General features: G+C 41.1%; 1 protein-coding gene across 1 annotated transcript in view; it reads left to right on the top strand.

Moving 5' to 3' along the window:
• LOC118376015 (sodium-dependent noradrenaline transporter-like) overlaps positions 1-17,002 on the top strand; it is a 111,629-nt gene extending 94,627 nt beyond the window's left edge. The window contains exons 12-14 of the mRNA XM_052484976.1: positions 11,761-11,928; positions 14,175-14,249; positions 14,594-17,002. Of these exons, the coding sequence (XP_052340936.1) occupies positions 11,761-11,928; positions 14,175-14,249; positions 14,594-14,617 (267 nt within the window). The 3' untranslated portion in view covers positions 14,618-17,002. The remainder of the gene's footprint in view (positions 1-11,760; positions 11,929-14,174; positions 14,250-14,593) is intronic.
• Positions 17,003-25,397: the final 8,395 nt, after the last annotated feature.

Here is a 25,397-nt window from a genome sequence, read left to right as displayed (position 1 = left end):
AACATCTTGGTCATACCCAGCCAACCCTGCACGGCCAGAAGAGGACTGCCCCCCCCCTCAGAACCTGGTTCCTCTCTAGGTTTCTTCCTAGGTTCCTGCCTTTCTAGGGAGTTTTTCCTAGCCACCATGCTTCTACATCTGCATTGCTTGCTGTTTGGGGTTTTAGGCTGAGTTTCTGTATAGCACTTTGTGACATTGGCTGATGTAAAAAGGGCTTTATAAATACATTTGATTGATTGATTGAACTACAATTTACTGAACATATTGATTTACAGAGTGTTTAGTGCACTAGGAGTTAGTTAAGGATGTTGTCGTGTCTTTGGCATCATTAAAGTGAAGACTTATTTTATCAAATCAACTCTCTGTAATTATAATTACATGATTAAACTAATTGTGTAAATGTAATTAACTAGGAAGTCAGGGCTCCAAGGAAAATCTTCAGATTACAATTTTATATATTATAATTTTCCTAATTATAACTTTTCAGATATTTTAATATCTGATCAATTAGTCTTTTAATTAATGAATTATTCTTTACCTCACGTTAGTCTCATTCCAAACAAACCCAGTCTTTGCTATGAATCATCCATACATCAATTGTCTTAATCATTTATTTACTAACTAACTAAATAATCACAGAAATGCATAACAAACAAAGTAGATATGGTTACACGGAAATGATAGGGGATGTGCCCTAGTGGGCTAAACCGGTATGGCGGCTTGGTAGACAAAGGGACTGAGAAGGGCGCGAAAGACAAAAGACACTACACAGTTGATAATTATAATACTTGAAATGTTAATCCTTTGCACATGAACGCTCACTCATTCGGGAATAATTGCAATCAATATATATATTTACGTTCAGTGTGTCATCGTGATCTCTGTTGGAATCGTCCTTTTTTGTTGGAAAGTTTATCCGAGATTCTCTCTGCGTCCCTGGAATCTGTTTAGAATGCATACTTCAGAGTATCATTCAGAAATGTTCTTATAGGATAGATGTTTCGGCGGTTGTCGGTCTTCACATTCAATGGTACATAATTCCTAGCTGCAGTCTAGTAATTAGTATTGAAGATTTGCTCTTAATTCTGTCGGTATCGATAGCCTCAGAGTAACCACGTGGTATGGTTAAAAATTCAGCAACCGAGGAATGCATGGTCTCCACTCAAACCTTAACCCTCTCGGTAATCGAGGTACACTTGGTCGAAAGTGGGCTTCTCTAGGTGGAGGTTTTATTCGGATCAGCAGAAAAGGCTGTCCAATGACACCAGATCAATGTCTGTGCTCATGGGGCGGGCCAATGACTTAGTTAACTTTAAAGGGAGTGTGATTCTCTTTCATTAAACAGTTTAAAATCGCATGACATTATTTCACAAATAGTTTAATCTTTACTCATTCATTTTATACATTAATTAGATGCAAATCTCATAGCGGAGACTCTTGTATAAACAGAGTTATGGTAATGTAGCTGTATTGTCTCTCAATGAGGTCACAAACTTTAAACAAAATGGACCGGTCGTAGCTGGATTCTCCACCGACCGGTTACACATTCTCCAAAACATGGATATTGTTCAGTTCTCAAGTTCTGTGAGGTAGAAGAAGTTCCTTTGTTCTACTGTGAACCTTTCTCTCTATATACTGCATGAGGGAGAGAGTCTCCTCCAGGAATTTACGATCTGAGATAACAGAGTCTAGGTGTAGGGGGGAAGAGAGAGGTGGTGAGAGAGAGAGAGAGAGAGAGAGAGAGAGAGAGAGAGAGAGAGGTGGTGAGAGAGAGAGAGAGAGAGAGAGGTGGTGAGAGAGAGAGAGAGAGAGAGAGAGAGAGAGAGAGAGAGGTGGTGAGAGAGAGAGAGAGAGAGAGAGAGAGAGAGAGAGAGAGAGAGAGAGAGAGAGAGAGAGAGAGAGAGAGAGGTGGTGAGAGAGAGAGAGAGAGAGAGAGAGAGAGAGAGAGAGAGAGAGAGAGAGAGAGAGAGAGAGAGAGAGGTGGTGAGAGAGAGAGAGAGAGAGAGAGAGAGAGAGAGAGAGAGAGAGAGAGAGAGAGAGAGAGAGGAGAGAGAGAGAGAGAGAGAGAGAGAGAGAGAGAGAGAGAGAGAGAGAGAGAGAGAGAGAGAGGGAGAGAGAGAGAGAGAGAGAGAGGGTGGTGAGAGAGAGAGAGAGAGAGAGAGAGAGAGAGAGAGAGAGAGAGAGAGAGAGGTGGTGAGAGAGAGAGAGAGAGAGAGAGAGAGAGAGAGAGAGAGAGAGAGAGAGAGAGAGGTGGTGAGAGAGAGAGAGAGAGAGAGAGAGAGAGAGAGGGAGAGAGAGAGAGAGAGAGGGAGAGAGAGAGAGAGAGAGGGAGAGAGAGAGAGAGAGTTGGTGCTTGCTATATCCAAAGAGGGCCATGTCATGACAATACTTTATGATGTAAATGAGACAAATCAACACGTATGTAGTGGGAGGGAACAAATTGGTTTAAAAAATATCACATTCAATTTATATTTTCTGGTCTATATATTTTATAATATTAGAAATATGCTATGTCACTGAAGCACAGATACTGTATGGGTTTGTATAGATAGGGATTACCGAAAGCACATTATCTGTCTTGGTGGGAAATTATGTTATTCCCTTAATGCTTTTACATTGATTATGATCAGTCATAAGTCAATATTCTTCCTTCCATGTGGGAAGTGTATATGTTTTATATGGCAAATAGGAAATAAAAAGAGCAGAGGAAGATTGAAAGCCAGGAAAAGAGGTAGATTAGATTGTAAGACAATATATCACCATGATCTTTAAACCTAAGGAGGAAAGCTGAGGAAAGCTATCATTGTTTAGTTTTAACGTGTAGTGTATGCTACCATGGTTCTAGGCTCGCCTTACCTCCAGAAGCAAGGCAGAAACAGCAAAAATCAGGAAGATAGCACGCAACTTTGGCTGTTGCATAGATGGCATTTGTAGAAGAAGGACATAGAAGAATGTTGTTGGCCTTTGATATTAAGTCGGAGACGAGGAAGAGACACTTCCCTGACCTTCCAGTGTTGTATTATAACTACTAGTGATGTTTGCTCCTCTCTGGGGCAACAGTTACAAAGCTACAGAGCTACAGTTCAGTGGTGATGGGCCTCCAGTCTCTAGTCTACAGCAGCCTGGTGAACCAGAGTACTTACAGTGAAAGTCTATTACAGTATGTTCAAACCCCAGAGGGAGCGACCATGCCCTAGTCTGTTCTATTCAACTCAATTTCATCTCTGCAATGCTTTCATTTTTTTGTCAAAATGAACAGTGGCGGAGTGGAGGAGGAGTATTCGTTATTTCTACAGAAGCTCTGTTTGATGTCTCGTTGGGAATATTATAACCACTCTGTTGTTTTTTCTCCTCTTCATACTTTGTGGATATAGCCAGCATCAAGACCTAGTGGATCTGTTGTTCCTCCTGTCCTCTGTTGATATGGTGACCTAGCTAACGGTTCTGTTGTTTCTCCTGTTGATATGGTGACATAGCTCTTCTGTTGTTCCTCCTGTCCTCAGTTTATATGGTGACCTAGCTAACGGTTCTGTTGTTTCTCCTGTCCTCAGTTGATATGGTGACATAGCTAACGGTTCTGTTGTTCCTCCTGTCCTCAGTTTATATGGTGACCTAGCTAACGGTTCTGTTGTTTCTCCTGTCATCAGTTTATATGGTGACCTAGCTAACGGTTCTGTTGTTCCTCCTGTCCTCTGTTGATATGGTGACCTAGCTAACGGTTCTGTTGATTCTCCTGTCCTCAGTTTATATGGTGACCTAGCTAACGGTTCTGTTGATTCTCCTGTCCTCAGTTTATATGGTGACCTAGCTAACGGTTCTGTTGATTCTCCTGTCCTCAGTTTATATGGTGACCTAGCTAACCATTCTGTTGATTCTCCTGTCCTCAGTTTATATGGTGACCTAGCTAACGGTTCTGTTGTTCCTCCTGTCCTCAGTTTATATGGTGACCTAGCTAACGGTTCTGTTGATTCTCCTGTCCTCTGTTTATATGGTGACCTAGCTAACCATTCTGTTGTTTCTCCTGTCCTCTGTTGATATGGGGACCTATCTAACGGTTCTGTTGTTCCTCCTGTCCTCTGTTGATATGGTGACCTAGCTAACGGTTCTGTTGTTTCCGGCGCCGACTGAGATGGCCGCCTCGCTTCGTGTTCCTAGGAAACTATGCAGTTTTTTGTTTTTTTACGTGTTATTTCTTACATTAGTACCCCAGGTCATCTTAGGTTTCATTACATACAGTCGAGAAGAACTACTGAATATAAGATCAGCGTCAACTCACCATCAGTACGACCAAGAATATGTTTTCCGCGACGCGGATCCTGTGTTCTGCCTTACAAACAGGACAACGGAATGGATCGCATGCAGCGACCCAAGGAAACGACTCCGAAAAAGAGGGAAACGCGGCGGTGTTCTGGTCAGACTCCGAAAAAGGGCACATCGCGCACCACTTCCCAGCATTCTTCTTGCCAATGTCCAGTCTCTCGACAACAAGGTTGACGAAATCCGAGCAAGGGTGGCATTCCAGAGGGACATCAGAGGCTGCAACGTTCTCTGCTTCACGGAAACATGGCTCACTGGGAAGACGCTATCCAGGGCGGTGCAGCCAACGGGTTTCTCCACGCATCGCGCCGACAGAAACATACATCTCTCTGGTAAGAAGAGTGGCGGGGGCGTATGCCTCATGACTAACGGGACATGGTGTGATGAAGGAAACATACAGGAACTCAAATCCTTCTGTTCACCTGATTTAGAATTCCTCACAATCAAATGTAGACCGCATTATCTTCCAAGAGAATTCTCTTCGATTATAATCACAGCCGTATATATCCCCCAAGCAGACACATCGATGGCTCTGAACGAACTTTATTTAACTCTTTGCAAACTGGAAACCATTTATCCGGAGGCTGCATTCATTGTAGCTGGGGATTTTAACAAAGCTAATCTGAAAACAAGACTCCCTAAATTTTATCAGCATATCGATTGCGCAACCAGGGGTGGTAAAACCTTGGATCATTGTTACTCTAACTTCCGCGACGCATATAAGGCCCTGCCCCGCCCCCTTCGGGAAAGCTGACCACGACTCCATTTTGCTGATCCCTGCCTACAGGCAGAAATTAAAACAAGAGGCTCCCACGCTGAGGTCTGTCCAACGCTGGTCAGACCAAGCTGACTCTACACTCCAAGACTGCTTCCATCACGTGGACTGGGACATGTTTCGTATTGCGTCAGATGGAAATATTGACGAATACGCTGATTCAGTGTGCGAGTTCATTAGAACGTGCGTCGAATATGTCGTTCCCATAGCAACGATAAAAACATTCCCAAACCAGAAACCGTGGATTGATGGCAGCATTCGCGTGAAACTGAAAGCGCGAACCACTGCTTTTAATCAGGGCAAGGTGTCTGGTAACATGTCCGAATATAAACAATGCAGCTATTCCCTCCGCAAGGCTATTAAACAAGCTAAGCGTCAGTACAGAGACAAAGTGAAATCTCAATTCAATGGCTCAGACACAAGAGGCATGTGGCAGGGTCTACAGTCAATCACGGACTACAAGAAGAAACCCAGCCCAGTCACGGACCAGGATGTCTTGCTCCCAGGCAGACTAAATAACTTTTTTGCCCGCTTTGAGGGCAATACAGTGCCACTGACACGGCCTGCAACGAAAACATGCGGTCTCTCCTTCACTGCAGCCGAGGTGAGTAAGACATTTAAACGTGTTAACCCTCGCAAGGCTGCAGGCCCAGACGGCATCCCCAGCCGCGCCCTCAGAGCATGCGCAGACCAGCTGGCCGGTGTGTTTACGGACATATTCAATCAATCCCTATACCAGTCTGCTGTTCCCACATGCTTCAAGAGGGCCACCATTGTTCCTGTTCCCAAGAAAGCTAAGGTAACTGAGCTAAACGACTACCGCCCCGTAGCACTCACTTCCGTCATCATGAAGTGCTTTGAGAGACTAGTCAAGGACCATATCACCTCCACCCTACCTGACACCCTAGACCCACTCCAATTTGCTTACCGCCCAAATAGGTCCACAGACGATGCAATCTCAACCACACTGCACACTGCCCTAACCCACCTGGACAAGAGGAATACCTATGTGAGAATGCTGTTCATCGACTACAGCTCAGCATTCAACACCATAGTACCCTCCAAGCTCGTCATCAAGCTCGAGACGCTGGGTCTCCACCCCGCCCTGTGCAACTGGGTACTGGACTTCCTGACTGGCCGCCCCCAGGTGGTGAGGGTAGGCAACAACATCTCCTCCCTGCTGATCCTCAACACGGGGGACCCACAAGGGTGCGTTCTGAGCCCTCTCCTGTACTCCCTGTTCACCCACGACTGCGTGGCCACGCACGCCTCCAACTCAATCATCAAGTTTGCGGACGACACAACAGTGGTAGGCTTGATTACCAACAACGACGAGACGGCCTACAGGGAGGAGGTGAGGGCCCTCGGAGTGTGGTGTCAGGAAAATAACCTCACACTCAACGTCAACAAAACTAAGGAGATGATTGTGGACTTCAGGAAACAGCAGAGGGAACACCCCCCTATCCACATCGATGGAACAGTAGTGGAGAGGGTAGCTAGTTTTAAGTTCCTCGGCATACACATCACAGACAAACTGAATTGGTCCACTCACACTGACAGCGTCGTGAAGAAGGCGCAGCAGCGCCTATTCAACCTCAGGAGGCTGAAGAAATTCGGCTTGTCACCAAAAGCACCCACAAACTTCTACAGATGCACAATCGAGAGCATCCTGGCGGGCTGTATCACCGCCTGGTACGGCAACTGCTCCGCCCTCAACCGTAAGGCTCTCCAGAGGGTAGTGAGGACTGCACAACGCATCACCGGGGGCAAACTACCTGCCCTCCAGGACACCTACACCACCCGTTGTTACAGGAAGGCCATAAAGATCATCAAGGACATCAACCACCCGAACCACTGCCTGTTCACCCCGCTATCATCCAGAAGGCGAGGTCAGTACAGGTGCATCAAAGCTGGGACCGAGAAACTGAAAAACAGCTTCTATCTCAAGGCCATCAGACTGTTAAACAGCCACCACTAACATTGAGTTGCTGCTGCCAACACACTGTCATTGACACTGACCCAACTCCAGCCATTTTAATAATGGGAAATTATGTAAATATATCACTAGCCACTTTAAACAATGCTACCTTATATAATGTTACTTACCCTACATTATTCATCTCATATGCATATGTATATACTGTACTCTACATCATCGACTGCATCCTTATGTAATACATGTATCACTAGCCACTTTAACTATGCCACTTTGTTTACTTTGTCTACACACTCATCCCATATGTATATACTGTACTTGATACCATCTACTGTATGCTGCTCTGTACCATCACTCATTCATATATCCTTATGTACATATTCCTTATCCCCTTACACTGTGTATAAGACAGTAGTTTTGGAATTGTTAGTTAGATTACTTGTTGGTTATCACTGCATTGTCGGAACTAGAAGCACAAGCATTTCGCTACACTCGCATTAACATCTGCTAACCATGTGTATGTGACAAATAAAATTGGATTTGATTTGATTTGATTTGACCGGTCCTCAGTTTATATGGTGACCTAGCTAACCGTTCTGTTGTTTCTCCTGTCCTCTGTTTATATGGTGACATAGCTAACAGTTCTGTTGATTCTCCTGTCCTCAGTTTATATGGTGACCTAGCTAACGGTTCTGTTGATTCTCCTGTCCTCAGTTGATATGGTGACCTAGCTGACGGTTCTGTTGATTCTCCTGTCCTCAGTTTATATGGTGACCTTGCTAACGGTTCTGTTGTTCCTCCTGTCCTCAGTTGATATGGTGACCTAGCTGACGGTGCTGTTGATTCTCCTGTCCTCAGTTTATATGGTGACCTTGCTAACGGTTCTGTTGTTCCTCCTGTCCTCAGTTTATATGGTGACCTAGCTAACGGTTCTGTTGATTCTCCTGTCCTCAGTTGATATGGTGACCTAGCTAACGGTTCTGTTGATTCTCCTGTCCTCAGTTTATACGGTGACCTAGCTAACGGTTCTGTTGATTCTCCTGTCCTCAGTTTATATGGTGACCTAGCTAACGGTTCTGTTGATTCTCCTGTCCTCAGTTGATATGGTGACCTAGCTAACGGTTCTGTTGATTCTCCTGTCCTCAGTTTATATGGTGACCTAGCTAACGGTTCTGTTGTTCCTCCTGTCCTCTGTTGATATGGTGACCTAGCTAACGGTTCTGTTGATTCTCCTGTCCTCAGTTTATATGGTGACCTAGCTAACGGTTCTGTTGTTCCTCCTGTCCTCAGTTGTTTGATATGGTGACTCCTGTCCTCTTTTTATATGCTAACGGTTCTGTTGATTCTCCTGTCCTCTGTTTATATGGTGACCTAGCTAACCGTTCTGTTGTTTCTCCTGTCCTCTGTTTATATGGTGACATAGCTAACAGTTCTGTTGATTCTCCTGTCCTCAGTTTATATGGTGACCTAGCTAACGGTTCTGTTGATTCTCCTGTCCTCAGTTTATATGGTGACCTTGCTAACGGTTCTGTTGTTCCTCCTGTCCTCAGTTTATATGGTGACCTAGCTAACGGTTCTGTTGATTCTCCTGTCCTCAGTTGATATGGTGACCTAGCTAACGGTTCTGTTGATTCTCCTGTCCTCAGTTTATATGGTGACCTAGCTAACGGTTCTGTTGTTTCTCCTGTCCTCAGTTTATATGGTGACCTAGCTAACGGTTCTGTTGTTTCTCCTGTCCTCAGTTGATATGGTGACCTAGCTAACGGTTCTTTTGATTTGCCTGTCCTCTGTTTATATGGTGACCTAGCTAACGGTTCTGTTGATTCTCCTGTCCTCAGTTGATATGGTGACCTAGCTAACGGTTCTGTTGATTCTCCTGTCCTCAGTTGATATGGTGACCTAGCTAACGGTTCTGTTGATTCTCCTGTCCTCAGTTTATATGGTGACCTAGCTAACGGTTCTGTTGTTTCTCCTGTCCTCAGTTGATATGGTGACCTAGCTAACGGTTCTTTTGATTTGCCTGTCCTCTGTTTATATGGTGACATAGCTAACGGTTCTGTTGATTCTCCTGTCCTCTGTTTATATGGTGACATAGCTAACAGTTCTGTTGTTTCTCCTGTCCTCAGTTTATATGGTGACCTAGCTAACGGTTCTGTTGATTCTCCTGTCCTCTGTTTATATGGTGACATAGCTAACGGTTCTGTTGATTCTCCTGTCCTCTGTTTATATGGTGACATAGCTAACAGTTCTGTTGTTTCTCCTGTCCTCTGTTTATATGGTGACCTTGCTAACGGTTCTGTTGTTCCTCCTGTCCTCAGTTTATATGGTGACCTAGCTAACGGTTCTGTTGATTCTCCTGTCCTCAGTTGATATGGTGACCTAGCTAACGGTTCTGTTGATTTTCCTGTCCTCAGTTGATATGGTGACCTAGCTAACGGTTCTGTTGTTCCTCCTGTCCTCAGTTGATATGGTGACCTAGCTAACGGTTCTGTTGATTCTCCTGTCCTCAGTTTATATGGTGACCTAGCTAACGGTTCTGTTGTTTCTCCTGTCCTCAGTTGATATGGTGACCTAGCTAACGGTTCTGTTGTTCCTCCTGTCCTCAGTTGATATGGTGACCTAGCTAACAGTTCTGTTGATTCTCCTGTCCTCAGTTTATATGGTGACCTAGCTAACGGTTCCGTTGATTCTCCTGTCCTCAGTTTATATGGTGACGTAGCTAACGGTTCTGTTGATTCTCCTGTCCTCAGTTTATATGGTGACCTAGCTAACCATTATGTTGTTTCTCCTGTCCTCAGTTTATATGGTGACCTAGCTAACGGTTCTGTTGTTTCACCTGTCCTCAGTTTATATGGTGACCTAGCTAACCGTTCTGTTGTTTCTCCTGTCCTCTGTTTATATGGTGACATAGCTAACAGTTCTGTTGATTCTCCTGTCCTCAGTTTATATGGTGACCTTGCTAACGGTTCTGTTGATTCTCCTGTCCTCAGTTGATATGGTGACCTAGCTGACGGTTCTGTTGATTCTCCTGTCCTCAGTTTATATGGTGACCTTGCTAACGGTTCTGTTGTTCCTCCTGTCCTCAGTTTATATGGTGACCTAGCTAACGGTTCTGTTGTTTCACCTGTCCTCAGTTTATATGGTGACCTAGCTAACCGTTCTGTTGTTCCTCCTGTCCTCAGTTTATATGGTGACCTAGCTGACGGTTCTGTTGATTCTCCTGTCCTCAGTTTATATGGTGACCTTGCTAACGGTTCTGTTGATTCTCCTGTCCTCAGTTGATATGGTGACCTAGCTGACGGTTCTGTTGATTCTCCTGTCCTCAGTTTATATGGTGACCTTGCTAACGGTTCTGTTGTTCCTCCTGTCCTCAGTTTATATGGTGACCTAGCTAACGGTTCTGTTGTTTCTCCTGTGCTCTGTTGATATGGTGACCTCGCTAACGGTTCTGTTGATTCTCCTGTCCTCAGTTTATATGGTGACCTAGCTAACGGTTCTGTTGTTTCTCCTGTCCTCAGTTTATATGGTGACCTAGCTAACGGTTCTGTTTCTCCTGTCCTCAGTTTATATGGTGACCTAGCTAACGGTTCTGTTGATTCTCCTGTCCTCAGTTTATATGGTGACCTAGCTAACGGTTCTTTTGATTTGCCTGTCCTCTGTTTATATGGTGACCTCTAACGGTTCTGTTGTTCCTCCTGTCCTCAGTTTATGGTGACATAGCTAACGGTTCTGTTGATTCTCCTGTCCTGTTGATATGGTGACCTGATATGGTGACCTAGCTAACGGTTCTGTTGTTCCTCCTGTCCTCAGTTGATATGGTGACTCCTGTCCTCAGCTAACGGTTCTGTTGATTCTCCTGTCCTCAGTTTATATGGTGACCTAGCTAACGGTTCTGTTGATTCTCCTGTCCTCAGTTTATATGGTGACCTAGCTAACGGTTCTGTTGATTCTCCTGTCCTCAGTTTATATGGTGACCTAGCTAACGGTTCTGTTGATTCTCCTGTCCTCAGTTTATATGGTGACCTAGCTAACGGTTCTGTTGATTCTCCTGTCCTCAGTTTATATGGTGACCTAGCTAATGGTTCTGTTGATTCTCCAGTCCTCAGTTTATATGGTGACATAGCTAACGGTTCTGTTGTTTCTCCTGTCCTCAGTTGATATGGTGACCTAGCTAACGGTTCTGTTGTTTCTCCTGTCCTCTGTTTATATGGTGACCTAGCTAACGGTTCTGTTGATTCTCCTGTCCTCAGTTGATATGGTGACCTAGCTAACGGTTCTGTTGTTTCTCCTGTCCTCTGTTTATATGGTGACCTTGCTAACGGTTCTGTTGTTCCTCCTGTCCTCAGTTTATATGGTGACCTAGCTAACGGTTCTGTTGTTCCTCCTGTCCTCTGTTGATATGGTGACCTCGCTAACGGTTCTGTTGTTCCTCCTGTCCTCAGTTGATATGGTGACCTAGCTAACGGTTCTGTTGTTCCTCCTGTCCTCTGTTTATATGGTGACCTAGCTAACGGTTCTGTTGATTCTCCTGTCCTCAGTTGATATGGTGACCTAGCTAACGGTTCTGTTGTTTCTCCTGTCCTCTGTTGATATGGTGACCTAGCTAACGGTTCTGTTGTTTCTCCTGTCCTCAGTTTATATGGTGACGTAGCTAACGGTTCTGTTGTTCCTCCTGTCCTCAGTTTGTATGATGACCTAGCTATCCGTTCTGTTGTTTCTCTCCTCTCACCAGGTCGTGGTGATAGCCAGCATCGTGACGTCCACGGGCCTGAGTTATGATGACTATGTCTTTCCTTCATGGTCCAATGTGATTGGCTGGGGCGTAGCTCTGTCCTCCATGATGTTCGTGCCCATCTACGCCATCTACAAGTTCCTCAGTATGCCAGGGACATTCAAACAGGTCAGTGGAAAAACAAATTCCTCTCATCTGCATAGTTGTTGTTTATGTAATATAAAGATAACCTTAGATTGATTTGATTTATTAGGATGCCCATTAGCCATTGCCAATGGCGACAGCTAGTCTTACTGGGGTCCGACATATAACGTAAAAGGCATGACAGACAAACGACAATTTACATACATTTAAAAAACACTGTTGCTCGTATGTGATAATGTGACTAGAAAACGTGGTATACACCAGCAACTTTCCGGTCCATAGACACATCTTATATGGGCAGAAAGCTTCAATTCGTGTTAATCTAACTGCAGTGTCCAATTTACAGTAGCTATTACAGAAGAAAATACCATTCTATTGTTTGAGGAGAGTGCACAACAACAACAACACTGGTTTGAGACATTCACCTCTGAAGGTAAATCATGTACTTACATTCAGTAATCTTGCTCTGATTTGTCATCCTGAGGGTCCCAGAGATAAAATGTGACTCACCATCTGGATCCTGTCTTATGTAGCAACATTTTATTTTTTTACATGGGATAAAAGCAGAGACTTAGAGCTACAAAATGGTATATCATACACTGCATTTGAGGAAACAATGAGAAAGTAATTGTGCTTTGAAAGTTGATCAACTTGTAAACTCACTTTTGAGAAAACCATCTTTCAATGTTTTGGTACTACTATTGGAGAGCCTTTCTTTGTCAACACCCATTCAACATTGTTCACACCCTCTTAAGCCTTAGCCCCACCAATCTCTTTAAGGGTTGACCTGTGAAACTTTGCACACACACTGCTGCCATCTTGTGGAATCAATCTAAATTACACATAGGCTACTATCTTAATGTATGGCCTTTCTCTTGCATTTCAAAGATTATGGAACAAAAAATAAATAGAAAAAACGTTTTTTTGTTTATATTATCTTTTACCAGATCTAATGTGTTATATTCTCCTACATTAATTTCCCATTTCCACAAAGTTCAAAGTGTTTCCTTTCAAATGGCTCCCGAGTTCCGCAGCGGTCTAAAGCACTGCATCTCAGTGCTAGAGGCGTCACTACATACCCTGGTTTGATTCCAGGCTATATCACAACCAGCCATGATTGGGAGTCCCATAGGGCGGTGCACAATTGGCCCAGCATTGTCTGGGTTTGGCCGGGGTCGGCCATTATTGTACATTTGTTCTTAATTAACTGACTTGCCCAGTTAAATAAAGGTAAAATAAAAAATAAAATAAAAAAATTGTATCAAGAATATGCATATCCTTGCTTCAGGTTCTGAGCTACAGGCAGTTAGATTTGGGTATGTAATTTTAGGTGAAAAAGAGTCCAATCCTTAAGAAGTTTTAACATGTAGTGTTAATGTTGGCAGGTACAGTATGTACTGTAGCTTGAAGTCATGTAGCTTGAAAGCTGTGGTAAATAGCAACCTCTGATCTGTATCCCAGCGGTCAAAATTGGTTGAAATGCCATCCTTATAGCCAGATTATCATGTCATTTCAACCAGGGTTGCCCCCCTGGGTTAGTATGTGTTTATTTTATGCAAAGATAATCTTAGATCAATGGCAAGCATTTAGCTTGGACTCTTCACGGCTTGACATTGAACTGACACATAAACAGACTTTTTCCTTTTCAATGGTTGATGGTTGATGATGTCAGTACTTTTGGGACGCTGGTTAGAGATCTTGAGGGTTCAAAGACTGAACAGTGTACAGTACAATCATAAAAACAACATTCCACAGCTTTGATTATCTTCCTGAGCAGTAAACAGTGTTACCTTGTGTTTTCCTACTCACTCCTCGTGGCATTTCCTTCTGATATCCTGGCAGTGTTTAGACTCCTTCCATGACTATCTCCCATGCTTTTCCTCCAGCTGAGATCACTGTCTATCATACTGTTATCACACCAAGTGCACTCAGTCAGATATGAGGATGGGGGCAATCTGGAAGAGACATCAGAGGTCATGCAGTACACACTACAGTACAGTGTACATCCAGTCCAGCCTGATCACATCAGAATCAGAATGCTGTTCGCCATATTTGAGCTATCTCCAAGTTCCTAATCTATAGAGGAAATGGTGGATCTATAGAATAAACTGTGACCATAGATTAAAGTGCTAGTTTATTACAAGCTTTAAGATCATGTCTCTTGTGCTTGGGACAATGTGCATCTAAACTCTTTGGATTCTGTTTTATGCAGCGTAAGACTGTGTTTATTGTAAGGTATGAGTTATGTACTGTAATGGTTTATTTTTCAGAGGATCGCCTACTGCATCACACCAGAACACGAACATCATCTGGTGGCGGAGGGAGCTACCATCAGACAGTTCACGGTGAGTACAGATGTTGGATCTTAATTTGAGCCAGTGTGCTAGAGCAGGAAAATAGTCCTGCAGCAACAGGACATTTGAATTATTATGTGTATTATAATGAATGGACATTTTCGTAGGGGTTGATATATCTTTCATTATGGCAAATTAAGTCTGAAATTTTGATCAATCTTTTGTTGCTGACTATTTTCTCGCACAGCAGGAAATGCAAACTTGTAGTGTGTTTAAGGTTCTACATCTGTAAGGGCTGTAAAACATAGAGGTATAGTGGAGGTAGACAGAGTGATGACCAGAATGGAAAACTATTGGCAATGAAGCTTTATCAAATTCACCCTTTTATATTTCAGCTCAAGCACTGGTTGGCTATCTGACAACCTGATGTCACCCAACCTTCCCCACTACTCACAATTCCGGGGTGTTGGAGTCATTGTGTTTCGACGGCAGATGTTCCTGCTGCTGAGCCTCCTGCTACTGGAGGATGGACAGGGATAACGCCATGCTCCTTTCTGCCTCTCTGTGTTCTGTTGGTTCTGACCCAACCTGCGACCTGCCATCCCCTCTTTCCCACTCGGCCCCTCATCTCCCTCTCTCTCTCTGTGAAGTGACTACAGATTCTCTCATCAACCTCTGCCTACAGAGTCAACTCAGTATCCTCCATGTTTTTGCTTTTGAAGTATCCTTTTATTGAAAACGTTTTACCATGTGACATCGTCATCGTGGTCATTTTTTAAACGTGTATACAACTCATATAAGATGGAGACATTCCATGCAGAGCATGTACAGGTGTTTTCTGTGTTCATTAGTTATACATGGGTTAGACACTTAAACCAAGTCAAAAAGTACCAAATGACCACTTCTGTCATCATGTATGCTCTAGGCAGGGGAGACAAACATGACTCACATTGCTTTTTATCTTCTTGATTCTTTTCAAAGAGGCCCCTCAAGCTTTTAGGTGAATGAGAAAGGGAAGACATCTAGTTTCAGTGCCCTCTTTGTATGTCTGACTGAGTAGGTCCCCAGTCACTACTCTAGATAACAGCAGCTCAACTGTGTCAGTGCCTTATCGAGCTAGACACTTCCCAACCTGTCAATGTTTTCATTGGTCCATACAGAAGGGTAAATGTTTTCATTGGTCCATACAGAAATGTTTTGCCCGACGACTCAGGAATCCTCCTGCAGATCAGAGCTCGTGGATGATAGATACACTTCATGGTTACCAACATACATTATTAATTCAGTTCGAATGACAATGTCCTTTAGATATTCATCTTACAGCAGTAGAGGTTTTTCCCAGTTGCCTTCTCCATCTTTTGAAACCTACCTGAAACAGATCTGAAGCTTTTGTCACCTGTCTCACAGAAAAGGGAACAATTTATGTTGAGACTCAGAAGTGTTTTGTCTTGCAAGTGGTCGTCCTTATGCTTTACACATGGCCTTTACACAGAGCAGAGGTCTACATTGTCCTGCTATGGTTACTAATGGTACTGTGTGTACCAACTTTAATGTGTTGCATAGTACGAGCATCCTCTTCAGAGAGGCTTGTGCCCTTGATCCAATGATTTGCCTTCGCCGTGCTGGTGGATAAACAGTAGTATTAAACAGTGGGGAAGAGACACAAAGGGAGGCTTTGATTAAATGAAGTTGAATCCAGCACTTGAAAGAAGTCTTTAACATAAGTACTTGTTTCAGTTTTCTATGGAGAGGTAAGCACTCTTAGTGTGGAATGCAAGAAATGCCCTGTTTTATCAAAAGCTTAACTGACTTACAGCATTAACACAGGTAGACTCAACAAAACAAGTGATTTCTTTACTTTTTATACAATGTTCTCTTTGTTATGTTGCATCTTTCCAATGCATTGTTTTGAGGTCCATATGGGTGAGCGAAATCAGGAGCTTCTCCTTCAAAGAGTGTGTGTGTGTGTGTGTGTGTGTGTGTGTGTGTGTGTGTGTGTGTGTGTGTGTGTGTGTGTGTGTGTGTGTGTGTGTGTGTGTGTGTGTGTGTGTGTGTGTGTGTGTGTGTGTGTGTGTGTGTGTGTGTGTGTGTGTGTGTGTGTGTGTGTGTGTGTGTGCCCGTGCATGTGGAAGGATAGCTAGTGTATTTTAAGTTTGAAATGCCTCATTCATTGTTACGTTAAATAGTTTATGGTGTCTTTATATGTTACTTTGTCATCTGTTGAAGCCTATTTTTTGTCAAACTCGACTTAAAGAAAAGTCACCACCAAGGAAGTGCCAAACTGTTCACCCCTTTTTTTTTGAGATGTCTGCTGTTTTTGTCTTTCGTTTTGTTTCTCTTCTCGGTTTCTTTATTTATTCAAATGGAGTTGAAATGTAACTGAATTTTTCTTATTGTGAAATAACATTAATGGCAGGAAGCAAGCCACACACAACAATTATATTGTATGTGGAGTATAAGACATGGAAAAATATATAAATATATTCTTTTGTTATATATCTAATCTTGTATTTATCAAATTGTTTATAAACGAAACGTGAATGTAAAGTATTTTAAACGTAACTGTCCACTGTTACTGTTATATCATTGTGTTTGATGTAGGTAAGATGAATCTATTTACAGATGTGTTCTCCAGTGTAACCGGGGTAACTTTGCAACGTGAATGTAGAACCCTGGCATTACCTGAGCTACGTTTACAGAACACTGTGTACAATACAAAAGTCCTGTTGAACGTGAGTGACAACTATCTATGAAGAAGTCAAAATATGCACACTATTATAATAAAGAGATCTTCTACACACACAGATGGGGGTATAAACATTGATTTATTGTTGGAATGGGATTATAAACTTCTGTGAATGGAATTGAATTCCTGGTCCATTGTGTTGTGTTAGAGAGGGTAGACTGTACAGTAGCCATAGGATGAATGCATGGGGCTTAGATAATAGAGAAACCAGAAAGGGGGATGTTTGGAGCTCTCTGATGAGGGAAGGGAGCAGATACATACGTTTCTCTATCTCACTCACTCTCTCTCCCTCTGTGTCTCTCTCTCTCTCTCTCTCTCTCTCTCTCTCTCTCTCTCTCTCTCTCTCTCTCCCTCTGTCTCTCTCTCTCCCTCTGTCTCTCGCTCTCTCCCTCTGTCTCTCTCTCTCCCACTCTCTCTCTCTGTCTCTCTCGCTCTCTCTCTCCCTCTGTCTCTCTTGCTCTCTCTCTCCCTCTGTCTCTCTCTCTCTCGCTCTCTCCCTCTGTCTCTCTTGCTCTCTCTCTCCCTCTGTCTCTCTCACTCTCTCTCCCTCTGTCTCTCTCCCTCTGTCTCTCTCTCTCTCCCTCTGTCTCTCTCTCTCCCTCTCCCTCTGTCTCTCTCTCTACCTCTGTCTCTCTCTCTCTCCCTATGTCTCTCGCTCTCTCTCTCCCTCTGTCTCTCTCGCTCTCTCTCTCCCTCTGTCTCTCTTGCTCTCTCTCTCCCTCTGTCTCTCTCTCTCGCTCTCTCCCTCTGTCTCTCTCCCTCTGTCTCTCTCCCTCTGTCTCTCTCTCTCTCGCTCTCTCCCTCTGTCTCTCTCTCTCCCTCTCCCTCTGTCTCTCTCTCTCTCTCTCCTCTCTCTCTCTCTCTCTCTCTCTCTCTCTCTCTCTCTCTCTCTCTCTCTCTCTCTCTCTCTCTCTCTCTCTCTCTCTCTCTCTCTCTCTCTCTCTCTCTCTCTCTCTCTCTCCTGTCTCTCGCTCTCTCTCTCCCTCTGTCTCTCTTGCTCTCTCTCTCCCTCTGTCTCTCTCTCTCGCTCTCTCCCTCTGTCTTTCTCTCCCTCTGTCTCTCTCCCTCTGTCTCTCTCCCTCTGTCTCTCTCTCTCTTGCTCTCTCCCTCTGTCTCTCTCTCTCCCTCTGTCTGTCTCTCTCTCTCTCCCTCTGTCTCTCTCTCTCCCTCTGTCTCTCTCTCTCTCAAATCAAATCAAATCAAATCAAATCAAATTTATTTATATAGCCCTTCGTACATCAGCTGATATCTCAAAGTGCTGTACAGAAACCCAGCCTAAACCCCCAAACAGCAAACAATGCAGGTGTAAAAGCACCTCTCTCCCTCTCTCTCTCTCTCTCTCTCTCTCTCTCTCTCTCGCTCTCTCTCCCTGTCTCTCGCTCTCTCTCTCCCTCTGTCTCTCTCACTCTCTCTCTCCCTCTGTCTCTCTTGCTCTCTCTCTCCCTCTGTCTCTCTCTCGCTCTCTCCCTCTGTCTCTCTCTCCCTCTGTCTCTCTCCCTCTGTCTCTCTCCCTCTGTCTCTCTCTCTCTCTCTCTCTGTCTCTCTCTCCCTCTGTCTCTCTCCCTCTGTCTCTCTCTCTCTCTCCCTCTGTCTCTCTCTCTCTCCCTCTGTCTCTCTCTCCCTCTGTCTCTCTCTCTCTCCACTGATTCAGCAAGTGTTGCATTATTGTACTTCAACAGAAGGAAAAAAATAAACTTCCATTTTCACTGCTGGAGGCTCCAGCTCCCTGCATCATGCATTTATTCTCAGAGTTGTTCTTTGAAGTAAAGCTGTGTGGGAATTGTATTGTTTATGTTTCGTCGGGATATATATTCTGCAGCGTTGACTGACACCGATACAGCGAAGCGTCTCTGCCGGTGCAAAAACATAGCATATTCTCAAGTGTAGAGAGGAATGCAGGTTCCTTAAATGTATTTTTCCATTTTAATCTTAACCAACAATGCAGAGTTTAAAAAAAATAAATTTGCTAAATAAACTAAAGGAAAAATAGTAATACAATAACGAGTTAGTCAAACAAATCTCACATCTCACATCCATCAGATCTAGTATCAATTCAAAGGCATCGAAATCACTGGACACGATACAGAGTTTTAGTACTCTCCACATATGATATGAAGTTAATGTAACAGTATAATTTTAAACCGTCCCCTCGCCCATACCCGGGCGCGAACCAGGGACCTTCTGCACACATCAACAACAGTCACCCACGAAGCATCGTTACCCATCGCTCCACAAAAGCCGCGGCCCTTGCAGAGCAAGGGGAACTACTACTTCATGGTCTCAGAGCAAGTGACGTATCCGATTGAAACGCTATTTAGCGCGCACCGCTAACTAAGCTAGCCGTTTCACATCCGTTACACTCACCTCCCTTTTGACCTTCCTCCTTTTTCCGCAGCAACCAGTAATCCGGGTCAACAGCATCAATGTAACAGTATAATTTTAAACCGTCCCCTCGCCCATACCCGGGAGCGAACCAGGGACCTTCTGCACACATCGACAACAGTCACCCTCGAAGCATCGTTACCCATCGCTCCACAAAAGCCGCGGCACTTGCAGAGCAAGGGGAACTACTACTTCAAGGTCTCAGAGCAAGTGACGTAACCGATTGAAACGCTATTTAGCGCGCACCGCTAACTAAGCTAGCCGTTTCAAATCCGTTACATTAACACGATACAGAGTTTTAGTACTCTCCACATATAATATGAAGTCAACACGATACAGAGTTTTAGTACTCTCCACATATAATATGAACTTAACACGATACAGAGTTTTAGTACTCTCCACATATAATATGAAGTTAACACGATACAGAGTTTTAGTACTCTCCACATATAATATGAAGTTAACACGATACAGAGTTTTAGTACTCTCCACATATAATATGAAATTAACACGATACAGAGTTTTAGTACTCTCCACATATAATATGAAGTTAACACGATACAGAGTTTTAGTACTCTCCACATATAATATGAAATCAACACGATACAGAGTTTTAGTACTCTCCACATATAATATGAAGTTAACATGATACAGAGTTTTAGTACTCTCCACATATAATATGAAGTCAACACGATACAGAGTTTTAGTACTCTCCACATATAATATGAAGTTAACACGATACAGAGTTTTAGTACTCTCCACATATAATATGAAGTCAACACGATACAGAGTTTTAGCACTCTCCACATATAATATGAACTTAACACGATACAGAGTTTTAGTACTCTCCACATATAATATGAAGTTAACACGATACAGAGTTTTAGTACTCTCCACATATAATATGAAGTCAACACGATACAGAGTTTTAGTACTCTCCACATATAATATGAAGTTAACACGATACAGAGTTTTAGCACTCTCCACATATAATATGAAGTCAACACGATACAGAGTTTTAGTACTCTCCACATATAATATGAAGTTAACACGATATTTTAGAACATATAATATGAACTTAACACGATACAGAGTTTTAGTACTCTCCACATATAATATGAAGTCAACACGATACAGAGTTTTAGTACTCTCCACATATAATATGAACTTAACACGATACAGAGTTTTAGTACTCTCACATATAATATGAAGTCAACATGATACAGAGTTTTAGCACTCTCCACATATAATATGAACTTAACACGATAGAGTTTTAGTAATATAATATGAACTTAACACGATACAGAGTTTTAGTACTCAAATCAAATAATATGAAGTTAACACGATACAGAGTTTTAGTACTCTCCACATATAATATGAACTTAACACGATACAGAGTTTTAGTACTCAAATCAATATAATATGAACTTAACACGATACAGAGTTTTAGTACTCTCCACATATAATATGAAGTCAACATGATACAGAGTTTTAGCACTCTCCACATATAATATGAACTTAACACGATACAGAGTTTTAGTACTCTCCACATATAATATGAACTTAACACGATACAGAGTTTTAGTACTCTCCACATATAATATGAACTTAACACGATACAGAGTTTTAGCACTCTCCACATATAATATGAAGTTAACACGATACAGAGTTTTAGTACTCTCCACATATAATATGAACTTAACACGATACAGAGTTTTAGTACTCTCCACATATAATATGAAATCAACACGATACAGAGTTTTAGTACTCTCCACATATAATATGAAGTTAACACGATACAGAGTTTTAGTACTCTCCACATATAATATGAAGTCAACACGATACAGAGTTTTAGTACTCTCCACATATAATATGAAGTTAACACGATACAGAGTTTTAGCACTCTCCACATATAATATGAAATCAACACGATACAGAGTTTTAGTACTCTCCACATATAATATGAAGTTAACACGATACAGAGTTTTAGTACTCTCCACATATAATATGAAATTAACACGATACAGAGTTTTAGCACTCTCCACATATAATATGAACTTAACACGATACAGAGTTTTAGTACTCTCCACATATAATATGAAATCAACACGATACAGAGTTTTAGTACTCTCCACAAATAATATGAAGTTAACACGATACAGAGTTTTAGTACTCTCCACATATAATATGAAGTCAACACGATACAGAGTTTTAGTACTCTCCACATATAATATGAAGTCAACACGATACAGAGTTTTAGTACTCTCCACATATAATATGAAGTTAACACGATACAGAGTTTTAGTACTCAAATCAAATCAATATGAAGTTAACACGATACAGAGTTTTAGCACTCTCCACATATAATATGAACTTAACACGATACAGAGTTTTAGTACTCTCCACATATAATATGAAGTTAACACGATACAGAGTTTTAGTACTCAAATCAAATCAATATGAAGTTAACACGATACAGAGTTTTAGCACTCTCCACATATAATATGAAATCAACACGATACAGAGTTTTAGTACTCTCCACATATAATATGAAGTCAACACGATACAGAGTTTTAGTACTCTCCACATATAATATGAAGTTAACACGATACAGAGTTTTAGTACTCAAATCAAATCAATATGAAGTTAACACGATACAGAGTTTTAGCACTCTCCACATATAATATGAAGTCAACACGATACAGAGTTTTAGTACTCTCCACATATAATATGAAGTTAACACGATACAGAGTTTTAGTACTCTCCACATATAATATGAAGTTAACACGATACAGAGTTTTAGTACTCTCCACATATAATATGAAATCAACACGATACAGAGTTTTAGTACTCTCCACATATAATATGAAGTCAACACGATACAGAGTTTTAGTACTCTCCACATATAATATGAAGTTAACACGATACAGAGTTTTAGTACTCTCCACATATAATATGAACTTAACACGATACAGAGTTTTAGTACTCTCCACATATAATATGAAGTTAACACGATACAGAGTTTTAGTACTCTCCACATATAATATGAAGTTAACATGATACAGAGTTTTAGCACTCTCCACATATAATATGAAGTTAACACGATACAGAGTTTTAGTACTCTCCACATATAATATGAAGTTAACACGATACAGAGTTTTAGTACTCTCCACATATAATATGAAGTCAACACGATACAGAGTTTTAGCACTCTCCACATATAATATGAACTTAACACGATACAGAGTTTTAGTACTCTCCACATATAATATGAAGTTAACACGATACAGAGTTTTAGTACTCTCCACATATAATATGAAGTCAACACGATACAGAGTTTTAGTACTCTCCACATATAATATGAAATCAACACGATACAGAGTTTTAGTACTCTCCACATATAATATGAAGTCAACACGATACAGAGTTTTAGTACTCTCCACATATAATATGAACTTAACACGATACAGAGTTTTAGTACTCTCCACATATAATATGAACTTAACACGATACAGAGTTTTAGTACTCTCCACATATAATATGAACTTAACACGATACAGAGTTTTAGCACTCTCCACATATAATATGAACTTAACACGATACAGAGTTTTAGTACTCTCCACATATAATATGAACTTAACACGATACAGAGTTTTAGTACTCTCCACATATAATATGAAATCAACACGATACAGAGTTTTAGTACTCTCCACATATAATATGAAGTTAACACGATACAGAGTTTTAGTACTCTCCACATATAATATGAAGTCAACACGATACAGAGTTTTAGTACTCTCCACATATAATATGAAGTTAACACGATACAGAGTTTTAGTACTCTCCACATATAATATGAAATCAACACGATACAGAGTTTTAGTACTCTCCACATATAATATGAAGTTAACACGATACAGAGTTTTAGTACTCTCCACATATAATATGAAATCAACACGATACAGAGTTTTAGTACTCTCCACATATAATATGAACTTAACATGATACAGAGTTTTAGTACTCTCCACATATAATATGAAATCAACACGATACAGAGTTTTAGTACTCTCCACAAATAATATGAAGTTAACACGATACAGAGTTTTAGTACTCTCCACATATAATATGAAGTCAACACGATACAGAGTTTTAGTACTCTCCACATATAATATGAAGTCAACACGATACAGAGTTTTAGTACTCTCCACATATAATATGAAGTTAACACGATACAGAGTTTTAGTACTCAAATCAAATCAATATGAAGTTAACACGATACAGAGTTTTAGCACTCTCCACATATAATATGAACTTAACACGATACAGAGTTTTAGTACTCTCCACATATAATATGAAGTTAACACGATACAGAGTTTTAGTAGAAGTTAACACGATACAGAGTTTTAGTACTCTCCACATATAATATGAAATCAACACGATACAGAGTTTTAGTACTCTCCACATATAATATGAAGTCAACACGATACAGAGTTTTAGTACTCTCCACATATAATATGAAGTTAACACGATACAGAGTTTTAGTACTCAAATCAAATCAATATGAAGTTAACACGATACAGAGTTTTAGCACTCTCCACATATAATATGAAGTCAACACGATACAGAGTTTTAGTACTCTCCACATATAATATGAAGTTAACACGATACAGAGTTTTAGTACTCTCCACATATAATATGAAGTTAACACGATACAGAGTTTTAGTACTCTCCACATATAATATGAAATCAACACGATACAGAGTTTGAGTACTCTCCACATATAATATGAAGTCAACACGATACAGAGTTTTAGTACTCTCCACATATAATATGAAGTTAACACGATACAGAGTTTTAGTACTCTCCACATATAATATGAACTTAACACGATACAGAGTTTTAGTACTCTCCACATATAATATGAAGTTAACACGATACAGAGTTTTAGTACTCTCCACATATAATATGAAGTTAACATGATACAGAGTTTTAGCACTCTCCACATATAATATGAAGTTAACACGATACAGAGTTTTAGTACTCTCCACATATAATATGAAGTTAACACGATACAGAGTTTTAGTACTCTCCACATATAATATGAAGTCAACACGATACAGAGTTTTAGCACTCTCCACATATAATATGAACTTAACACGATACAGAGTTTTAGCACTCTCCACATATAATATGAAGTTAACACGATACAGAGTTTTTAGTACTCTCCACATATAATATGAAGTCAACACGATACAGAGTTTTAGTACTCTCCACATATAATATGAAATCAACACGATACAGAGTTTTAGTACTCTCCACATATAATATGAAGTCAACACGATACAGAGTTTTAGTACTCTCCACATATAATATGAAGTTAACACGATACAGAGTTTTAGTACTCTCCACATATAATATGAAGTTAACACGATACAGAGTTTTAGTACTCTCCACATATAATATGAAGTCAACACGATACAGAGTTTTAGCACTCTCCACATATAATATGAACTTAACACGATACAGAGTTTTAGTACTCTCCACATATAATATGAACTTAACACGATACAGAGTTTTAGTACTCTCCACATATAATATGAAGTTAACACGATACAGAGTTTTAGTACTCTCCACATATAATATGAAGTTAACACGATACAGAGTTTTAGTACTCTCCACATATAATATGAAGTTAACACGATACAGAGTTTTAGTACTCTCCACATATAATATGAAGTTAACACGATACAGAGTTTTAGTACTCTCCACATATAATATGAAGTCAACACGATACAGAGTTTTAGTACTCTCCACATATAATATGAACTTAACACGATACAGAGTTTTAGTACTCTCCACATATAATATGAAGTCAACACGATACAGAGTTTTAGTACTCTCCACATATAATATGAAGTTAACACGATACAGAGTTTTAGTACTCTCCACATATAATATGAACTTAACACGATACAGAGTTTTAGTACTCTCCACATATAATATGAAGTCAACACGATACAGAGTTTTAGTACTCTCCACATATAATATGAACTTAACACGATACAGAGTTT

Source organism: Oncorhynchus keta, chromosome 2, assembly GCF_023373465.1.
Source record: "Oncorhynchus keta strain PuntledgeMale-10-30-2019 chromosome 2, Oket_V2, whole genome shotgun sequence".
In the NCBI taxonomy this organism is placed as follows: Eukaryota; Metazoa; Chordata; class Actinopteri; order Salmoniformes; family Salmonidae; genus Oncorhynchus; species Oncorhynchus keta.
Note: the sequence above shows the minus strand (reverse complement) of the source record. Positions and strands in the feature narration are given on the sequence as shown.